The sequence below is a fragment of the Lactuca saligna genome, chromosome 3 (genome assembly GCF_052625555.1).
Source record: "Lactuca saligna cultivar CGN05327 chromosome 3, ASM5262555v1, whole genome shotgun sequence".
Taxonomy (NCBI): domain Eukaryota; kingdom Viridiplantae; phylum Streptophyta; class Magnoliopsida; order Asterales; family Asteraceae; genus Lactuca; species Lactuca saligna.
The window spans coordinates 21958607-21969195 of NC_136419.1; the positions used below are offsets into that span (position 1 = coordinate 21958607).

The window sequence follows — 10589 nt, forward strand, 5'->3', positions numbered from 1 at the left end:
TTCATCTGCGATTTTTGCGGTGGTAATGTTGTTGTTGTTGTTGCTTTTTTTTTTTTTAATTATGATTATGAAAATTATAGGTTTGATGAATCCATGAGGTAGTTATTTGTGGGACTTCACATTCGATGATCTTTATGAGACTTGGAATAAAATAAATATGTTAGACATTTGTATAAATATGATTTATGGTATGAAAACGATTTCTGATGCATCTTCATGTTGTATAAGTAACTTTTATAATATGTTTTTTGTATAATTAAAACTTGATTTGTGAAACCTAACTTTCTCAAGGCTTGGGAAAGTTTTCCTAAAGAAAAATCAACAAAAATGAGGGTTTTAAAAAAAAGTATGAATTTATATTCTGAAAAAGCTTAAATCGTAGGTGGTCGCAGATGAACACTGTCCATCTACGTACAACACGTAATGCACAAACACGCTTTGAACATTTGTATGTTCGCATCAAAATTGCAGATGACTCTAATCCATCTGAAATATTGATGGTTATTTTTGGGACGTTGGGTTTTTTTGGATATTTTTTATAAATAAATTAAAAAAATGTCTAAATTTATAATTTTCTCTTCTTATTTTTGTTCTTTTGTTTCTTATAAAAATAAATGAAATTTAAAAATAATTAACGATCTGCTCATCGGCTTCGAGAGAAAACAGAGCAGACGGAGAGAGAAAGAGGGGCATCTCTCTCTATCTCTCGAAACCCCATCCTTCGATTTCAGGAACTTATTAGGTACATATCACACTTCTCAGTTATGCCTTTTTCATTTATGAATCATCTCTTACCTATTAATCTATAATATTCCATGTATCTTCGTTGTATTGTTTTTGCATTTTACGAAAATGCCCCACACAATCATGATCAGAGTTTCCGGATCATATTCATATGACGATTTTCTATGTTCAATTATAATCCTTGTTGTTGTCGACATGTAATGTGATGAACTGCTGCTTATGTTCACATATTCGGAATTTAGAGCTGAAACTGTTAATTACTTAATTGTTTATGGACGATCTTGCCTCTTGGATTTCCTGTTTGTCGTTTGCTAAGGTTTATGCCTGAATTTTGTTTCTATTTTAGTTTAAATTCTGTTATCAGGGTTTTGTATCGATCCTTGGTAGGAACGACATTGAGGATTGTTTTAGTTTTGCAATGCAATATGCCCTTGTTGACTAATTCTATGGAACTTCAGTTAGATTTTGGATATTTGGGTTCATTCCTTTTAGTTGAATGTTGACCACTGTCAAAGAACCAGAATGCTAACAAAGTCCATTCTTGACATAATTGATTCAAGTTATCCGAATCATTTTTCTTTAGTTCCCTGTTTCTTCAATTTGTAGCGTGGGTCATAAAAGTTTTTGAATAATGATCAAGTACCTAAATTACCCATTAATAATAATTTAACAATGGAAAAAAAAACTTGTGGGCCACTCACCAATACCTTGTAATTATTGTTAATGGACAAATTAGTAGATTTGAAACTCAAAAAATATGTTGCATTCATTGTTGAATGCTGCACAATTTGGATGATTGATGATGATTATCAAGTGATATTCTTTTGAGTAAAAGTTGGACATATGTATATAAGAACTTGAAAAGAATGGACTTTTTTTTGTATGCTTAAAGTCAACCTTCATGTATTGAAGAATATTAGTAATTGTGTCTTGGTATGTTACTCATCATTCTTTGGGCCAAATGGCATTACTAACCCTCCATAAGTTCAACAAAGACTCTCAACTTTAATTTATTTCCTAGACATACTTTTAACATGCTTATCATGAAAACATAACAAGAAACATGTGAAATGAGCATATGTTTATTGTCATCAATGACCTAATAGATTACTAGATCCTTCTTAGTTTTAACTTGCCTTATCCTTATCAGCTAAAACTTTTCAAGAAAGTTAACCATGTGCAGCCTCTTTTTTCCATCCACTTTTCATTCTCCTTTACATCCCTAATGTTTTTTGTCATTAAAGATAGTGTGTAGTATATTTACTTGTACTCTATGCATATGTATTTGTATTCTATATGCAAACTATTGATGATAATATTTCTGTTTCAGAGCTGTGAATTGATGCTACTTTGCATATCAAAATGAATAATGAACGAAAAACAATAGACTTAGAACAAGGATGGGATTTCATGCAGAAAGGCATAACAAAGTTGAAGAATATCTTAGATGGTCCAACTGAGCAACATTTCAGCTCAGAGGACTATATGATGCTCTATACGTATCCTTATTTCATATATTATTTGATGCTATATTTATAAAAGTCCTTAACTTTCTTCTAGAACAATCTACAACATGTGCACACAAAAACCACCACATGATTACTCTCAACAGCTGTATGAAAAATATCGCGAGTCTTTTGAAGAGTACATTACTTCAACGGTAGAGCAAGTCACATCTTTTTTTTTTTTTTTTTTTATGCTTTTGAATACTTTACATGTAAATGCTTTTGAATACATTTTAAATCACCAAAAGTAACTATTGATATACTATATATACAATTTCATTTCATTTCCTCATAAAAAAAAGGCTTACTTTATGTACTTGATAGAAAATTGAATTTATTGTGTAAGTGATGAAAAACACATCTTGAATGTCATTCATATGATTAGCTGAAATTGATCTTTACTAGATGAAAGTTTATAAGAGGAAAGTATAAAGTTGTAGACTGTAGTTGGTTATCTATCCTTAGTAATAAATAAAGAAACACAATAGATGTAAACTTTTCTTAGAAAAGTTGTGAAAAATCATATGTGTTTTAGTTTTGGTTGGATCTGAGTTCTAAATCCAATGTCTCTGCTTCAGGTTTTACCTTCTTTGAGAGAGAAACATGGTGAATTCATGCTCAGAGAGCTTGTTAGAAGATGGTCAAATCATAAAGTCATGGTTCGATGGCTTTCTAGATTCTTCCATTATCTTGATCGATATTTCATCACCCGAAGATCTCTTCCTGCTCTAAAAGAAGTTGGGCTTACCTGTTTTCGTGATCTGGTACTTCTTCATCTATAAATCATACAAAAAAAATGTTTTTTTAAACATTAACTAATTGTAAATATGTATTTCTTTAATAACTTTTGCTAGGTATATCAAGAGTTGCATGGGAAAGTGAGGGATGCTGTAATATCTCTGGTATGTTATTTTTTTCTCTTACAAATGTGGTTATCTTATTATTATTTATTTATTTTTTTTTCTGTAGAAATAAGTCAATGACTAATTATTTGTTCAAACACCAGATTGATCAAGAGCGTGAAGGAGAGCAGATTGACCGAGGTTTATTAAAGAATGTGTTGGATATATTTGTTGAAATAGGAATGGGGGATATGGAATATTATGAGAATGACTTTGAAGCATTCATGCTTAAAGATACATCAGCATATTATTCACGCAAAGCTTCAAGCTGGATTCTAGAAGATTCTTGTCCAGATTATATGCTCAAAGTAAATTTCTACACCTATTTGGTTTTGAAATTTTCATCTTTTCAATTCTTCTTATAAATTATAATCACCCTTTTTGGAATATCAGGCAGAGGAGTGCTTAAAAAGGGAGAAAGATAGAGTTTCTCACTATCTTCATTTTAGCAGTGAAACAAAGCTTCTTGAGGTTTGCTTTTTCACTATTTAAATTTGAAAAGAAAAAAATGGTGACTTTATTTTTTATACTTACTGTTATTGACATTTGTGTTTAGAAAGTTCAAAATGAGTTGCTATCCATGTATGCAACCCAATTGCTTGAAAAGGAACACTCTGGTTGTCATGCTTTACTTAGGGATGACAAGGTATGCTGTTGTATTGTACTAAATTACACTTTTGGTCCCTGTACTACATTTGTTTCTTCCCTTTCTACCCTTCACTTGCAGGTTGATGATTTGTCAAGAATGTATAGACTATTTTCCAAAATACCCCATGGATTGGATCCTGTCTCTAGTATATTTAAACAGGTTTGTAATTCTGGAGTTGGATTTTATTTTTCTAAAGTAAAATGCATTTATCTGTATATTTTATCATCTGTTTTCACTTTCTTTTTGACATAATGTAGCATGTTGCTGCTGAAGGCACAGCCTTGGTGAAACAGGCAGAAGATGCTGCAAGTAATAAGAAGGCAGAAAAGAGAGATGTGGTTGGCTTGCAGGAACAGGTAAATTTTTTAAAATTTTGAACTTTCACAATTTTTTAAAAAGAAAATTAAGTTTTTAATAATAATAATAATAATAATACAATTGCTTGTGGTCTGGTTTCCAGGTTTTTGTGAGAAAAGTGATTGAGCTGCATGACAAGTACATGGCTTATGTAAATGACTGTTTTATGAACCACACCCTATTTCATAAGGTTTTGTATATTTGCATTATTAATTTCACTGAATTATAACTTCTTATCTACTATTTTATTCCTTATATTATGCTTATTTACCCTCTAGGCGCTTAAAGAAGCATTCGAAATATTCTGCAACAAGGGCGTTTCCGGAAGTTCAAGTGCAGAATTACTCGCCACATTTTGTGATAATATTCTTAAAAAAGGTGGAAGTGAGAAATTAAGCGATGAAGCCATTGAAGACACACTTGAGAAGGCATGTTCCTATATAACTCCAGAAACTTATGTCTGAAAATTATTTAATATTCATTTACATTTACAGGTAGTTAAACTGCTTGCTTACATCAGCGATAAAGATCTCTTTGCTGAATTCTATAGGTGAATAAATCACTTATTTCACATATAAACAGTTTTTGCATTTATTTATTTTATTATGATTGTAATTTTAGGAAAAAACTTGCTCGAAGGCTGTTGTTTGACAAAAGTGCCAATGATGAACATGAAAGGAGTATCCTCACAAAGCTGAAACAGCAGTGTGGTGGTCAGTTTACTTCAAAAATGGAGGGAATGGTAATTGTCAAATTCATATTCTTTTTATATATATTATATTATATTATATATTTCATATATTTTTTTTCAGGTAACAGATTTAACATTAGCAAAAGAAAACCAATCCCATTTTGAAGAGTATTTAGGACATAACACAAATGTGAACCCTGGGATTGACTTGACTGTAACTGTATTGACTACTGGTTTTTGGCCAAGTTACAAGTCTTTTGATCTCAATCTCCCAATAGAGATGGTAATTTTTTTTATATATAAGTTAAAAACACCGTTTTTTGTGATATCTAATTGTATTTATTTAATTTAGGTTAAGTGTGTTGAAGTATTTAAAGAATATTACGAGACAAAAACAAAACATAGGAAGCTTACGTGGGTGTATTCATTGGGTACATGCAACATCAATGGAAAATTTGATTCAAAAACTGTGGAGTTAATTGTGACAACTTATCAAGCATCTGCTCTACTTCTATTCAATTTATCAGACCGATTAAGTTATCAAGAAATCAAGACACAGTTAAACTTATCAGATGATGATGTCATCAGGCTTCTTCATTCCCTCTCTTGTGCAAAGTACAAGATTCTTACAAAGGAACCAAATACAAAAACAATATCTCCAAATGATTACTTTGAGTTCAATTCAAAGTTTACAGATAAAATGAGGAGGATCAAGGTAATGGATACATTAATAATACCCAAATACCCAATTTTTTAATTCGTTTTTTTGTTTAAATAAATAAATATGTAGATCCCTTTGCCTCCAATGGATGAAAAGAAGAAGGTGATTGAGGATGTTGATAAAGATAGAAGGTATGCAATTGATGCATCGATTGTTCGGATTATGAAGAGTAGAAAAGTTTTGGGTTATCAGCAGTTGGTTATGGAGTGTGTTGAACAGTTGGGACGCATGTTTAAGGTAAAAAGTTTAAACACAAATTATATATATATATATATATATATATATATATATATATATATATATATATATATATATATATATATATATATATATATATATGTATTTTTTATTAAAAAAAAATCTAAATTGAATTTTGTGAATGTTTGTGTAGCCTGATGTAAAAGCAATAAAGAAGAGGATTGAAGATCTGATTACTCGGGATTATCTTGAAAGAGACAAAGATAACCCAAATTTGTTCAGGTACCTCGCATGATTGCATATAATGTCTCCTTTGTTGAGGAAAATTTTAAGATGTTTGACCTATATATATATATATATATATATATATATATATATATATATATATATATATATATATATGTTTGACATGCAATATATGAAAATATTTAGATTTAAAGGTTGTGTTGGTGTATATTATATAATATAAGGGTATTTATGTATGCCAAGTGACAAGACTTTTTGTCGGTTGAATTTTTTCGTCGGTTATGGTTTTGGTAGACAAAGAATTGATGGAATTTTCAAATCAATAAATGCTTGAGCCTTGAGCCTTGAGCCTTGATGTGATGATTGTGATCTTCATATTCGGTTCTCATTTAATCCACTTTGAAAAATCAAATTGTACCACGTTCAAAACCAAAAGTGCTTTGCTTGAATGATTAAACGTTAAAGCCCAATTTCAAGAAACCATCTAAGGATAGTTTATAATTATCACATGTTTTATCCCTTTGTTTGTGCATGCAATAGTTTGAACCATGGACCTTTTATGTGAATTAAGCACCTTAACTTTCGGGTACTCATAAAAAAGTTAACTTATAAGTTATAATTTATTATAACCCATTTTAATAGTTTTACCAAACAGTAAATTGTAATAATCTAAAAAAAAAACTAGTATATAAGCTTATTATATACGTTAAACACAATCTAATCTAACTATGGTATATATATGTGGATGGTAATTGGTTGAGTGTCCGACGAGCCATCATCATAATAGTGGACCCATGGTGTATTTCTATCACGACAATAATGTCTAGAAATTGTGAAGTTTGTACCTTTTGTTAATTAGGTCTATCTCTCTGGTACGGAGGACAATAAATCGGATTGGTATGTTTAATTAAACAATTTCGGTCTTAATGTATTTAATGAAACATGTTTGAGATTTTTAATACAATCCAACATTTTTAGGTAAATGGGTTAAGCTCATGTTATACCATTTGTGTTTTTCAATCCAATCCAATCCTAGTGCAACATATGATTGGGTCATCGGATCTTTGTACGTGATATTTTATTATACAGATTTTCTAATATGTGTCCTAATGGCACATATAAGAAGCATTAATTGATGATATATATTATCATAATTAATTATAAAATACATTAATTATAAGAAATATTACCATAATTAAATGTGAAGTGCATTAATAATTTCCATAATAAATGTATTTTGAATTTAATTATGGTAATATTTTTCATAATTAATACTTCTTATATGTGCCCTTAGAGCACATATTAGAAAATCTCTTCATTATAAAATCAAGTACCATTTGTTTTAAATATAACTATATCATAATTTAAAATATATATATATATATATATATATATATATATATATATATATATATATATATATATATATATATATATATATATATATATATATATCATATCGACATATACTAATACACCATATTATAAATATTTGACTTTGAAACTAATATAACAAATTTTCTTGTGGCATATCATATCATAAAACAATACTTTTTTTTCACCAAATTCAATCTTTTGCTCGTTAATAACCATCGAGAAATTAAATATTCTCATATGTTTTTTTTCTACTATCTTCCCATCCATATTAAATGGTGATAAGTGGATTAAATTATTATTAATTTCATTAAATGCGTCATTAAATGTGACGCATGTTAATATTTAATATGATAGAAGGATAAGTAAGAATAAAATGTACGAGGATATTTAATTTCTCATAACGATCATATGATAATTGATGCATTTGACATTGTTTTGTTTAAAATTTGTATAAATCACATAAAAAAACTATCTTGATATGTATTTATATTTTTAAAAAAAGGAAATATTAGTTATGAAGAGTTTAGTAAATTGATTCATAAAAGAAACATATTTATTATTTGATGTTGATAAACCTTAAATTGTTACAATTTTATATACATTGTATAGCTCATTTAGTTCATTTATGTATAACTCTTTTATAATCAATGATTTAGAACTATGAGTCTTCTTCAAGTTGAAGCATACGATGATGTTTAACCCTCAAGTAGTCATTACTAAACCATTTTACGATTCATGCATTTGCCTATTTATTGAGATCACAGAGATAAGTTTATTCACAAGTAAATAGTATCTTATATGAAATCGGAGTGTAGTACTCTCTTTAAATCTCAACATTCACTATCACTTTCTCCTTCTGTTTCGACAACTTCCTTCTCTAACCCTAGCTCTTGATCTCCGATTATGATAGGCACCTCCAATATTGGAAATCATTATAGCATCACAAATGTAAAGTTTTACATACTACTCAGTCTTAACCTAGATTGTTTGAGTTATGAACCTTGTGGGTTTTATTTCAAACACACTGCATGAGCTTTGGTGTCGTGGATTACCAATGAAAAGTCTTCTACTAAATGTGATTATATCGGATGAAACCATATCGATTACCAATGGAAAATCTTCTACTAAATGTGATTATACCGTATGAAACCATATCTATTCTACTGTGAAATGTGGATCTATGTAACAATTTTGCAATTTTTGTTATAGATAATTTTAAAGAATAATTTACATGTCTAAAAAGATGGGAAACCCTTGAAACCCTCTTTTAATACAATAAAATGTCAAGTGTAACGTCCCAAAAATACCAAGTAAATTTTTTTATTTTAAATAAATCAAAACCATTCATTCATTATTCCAAAGACGATCAGAGTCAAACTATTCTCAAACATATAGTAAAATCATAAACAGTCAATGCAGAACAATTCTCTAGGGGATGTAGTGCGATCAAGCCGACCATTCCTTTTGAAACTAGAAGTACCTGAAAACATTTTAAACTTAAACCGTAAGCACAAAGCTTAGCGAGTTCCCCAATTTACTGCATACCATACATATACGTTAGCTCAAAGTTGTATCAGTTCTTATTTCACCCTCGAGACTATTTCAACTCAAATGTCAACTCAAGGTTGTACTTGGTCTATTTTACCCCCGGGCCTATTTCACCCTCGAGTCTATTTCAACTCAAATGTCAGCTCAAGACTATACCAGGTCTATTTCACCCCCGAGTCTATTTCAACTCAGTCGATATTTTTCAACCGTACAGGTCTATTTCACCATCGGGTTTATTTCACCCCACATACATATAGAAAACAAGCATACAAACATACAACAAGAGTCACAAAGACAACATGCACATACAACCCTAGTGTCCTACAATATAGTGAGCAAACTCACCTGAATTACTCAACAGAAGTCGATCAGCTACCTCAGCGTCTATACAATGAACCAAAACTTCTTAAAACCAAACTGAGACCAATCCTTAGTCAAATACTCAATTCTAGCCAACTAAAGTCAAACTGGTGAAAAAGTCAACGGTCAGCTTAGTCAAAGTCAACGTCACGTCGTGACCATTCCTTGGTCACGTCGTGAGAATGAAATGACAAAAAAATTGCGACTGGACACCGTCACATTGTAACACATCCTATGCCACGTCGTAACTTATAATCAGAAGGATAGAATCTTCATTAAGTGCTTAATCTCTTCAGACCAAGGCCCAAAACCTCATATCTAGTTCTTAAATATCTTCATAGTGGATAAAGTTTCCAACTTTATCCATTAGGATGGTCCAAACAACCAAGATCTAGTATTTAAGTCTTAAAGGGACCAAGAATGCATCTTTCTAAACTAAATCCATTAAGTCTAAGTCTCCAACCTTCAGATCGGAATCAACATGATGTTTAGATGGATAAAGTTTCCAACTTTATCCATAATAATGTATCAAGCTTTAAATATCTAAACTCTAATGCACCAAAATGGCCTAAATGACAAAAATAAATTGCATGGCTAAAAGGGAAATAAAAAGATCAAAACTTTCCTAGTCTACGAGGTCCGAGAAAACATTCTAAACTGATGAAAAGGTGTTGGAGTCCAGATTTGAAACATACAATGTTCTTAGGACCTTGGAGAGTAATAAAGTTGAAAACTTTATTCCTAAATCTCATTCAAAACTCATTAAAATGGACCAAAACACCAAATACACTTGGATCCAAAGATAAAATGCAATAAAGCTAAGAACTTTATAACTTACAAAGCTCTAGAAGGTAGATGAAAGATGAGATCTTCCATTTCCAAGGTTCAAGGATCAATCTTGCATGAAAACATTGCTCTAAAAACTCCAAAAATGGATGAGAGGGGATAGGGGAGGCTCAAATCTTGAAAATAGAGGCTAGGGTTTCTCCCAAGAGTTTCTAGATATGATGGAGGGTAAGAAAATACCCTAAAACATAAATCCTTACTTTTAAATACCTTGAAAACCCTAAAAATTTTGTGAGATTTGGGCTGCACAGTTCTCATGTCGTGAGAATATATTCTCACATCGTGAGGGCTCTCATGTCGTGAGAATGACTTCTCACCTCGTGAAACGGGTTTTCACCTAATTTCACTCAAACTTCAAACAATCATAACTTCTTCGTTTCAACTCCGTTTTCGAATTTCTTTATATGCACGTAAAGGTATTGACAAGCCCCACAACCATATCTAA

At 30.6% G+C, this 10589-nt stretch overlaps 1 protein-coding gene across 2 annotated transcripts; it reads left to right on the forward strand.

Moving 5' to 3' along the window:
• Window positions 1-622: 622 nt before the first annotated feature.
• On the forward strand, window positions 623-6373 carry LOC145034728 (cullin-1-like). Of its 2 annotated transcripts, XM_078983230.1 has the most exons (18): window positions 623-742; window positions 2075-2243; window positions 2305-2404; window positions 2828-3013; window positions 3104-3151; window positions 3256-3459; window positions 3545-3622; window positions 3708-3797; window positions 3879-3959; window positions 4058-4156; window positions 4261-4347; window positions 4436-4589; window positions 4656-4707; window positions 4779-4899; window positions 4970-5131; window positions 5201-5563; window positions 5639-5806; window positions 5961-6373. In XM_078983230.1, exons 2-18 carry the CDS (start codon window positions 2107-2109, stop codon window positions 6060-6062), a joined length of 2232 nt encoding a protein of 743 aa, XP_078839356.1. In that variant the 5' UTR covers window positions 623-742; window positions 2075-2106; the 3' UTR covers window positions 6063-6373. The 2 variants fall into 2 exon arrangements, with proteins under 2 accessions (XP_078839356.1, XP_078839357.1); XM_078983231.1 differs by lacking the exons at window positions 623-742; window positions 2075-2243; window positions 2305-2404 and adding an exon at window positions 2574-2590.
• Window positions 6374-10589: the final 4216 nt, after the last annotated feature.

Excerpts from the sequence above, each read along its gene's own strand:
- LOC145034728 (XM_078983230.1), top strand. The coding sequence starts at position 2,107 with ATGAATAATGAACGAAAAACAATAGACTTAGAACAAGGATGGGATTTC. Across the intron at positions 2,244-2,304 it reads GACTATATGATGCTCTATAC|AACAATCTACAACATGTGCA; the intron begins GTATCCTTATTT and ends ACTTTCTTCTAG. Across the intron at positions 3,460-3,544 it reads GTCCAGATTATATGCTCAAA|GCAGAGGAGTGCTTAAAAAG; the intron begins GTAAATTTCTAC and ends TTGGAATATCAG.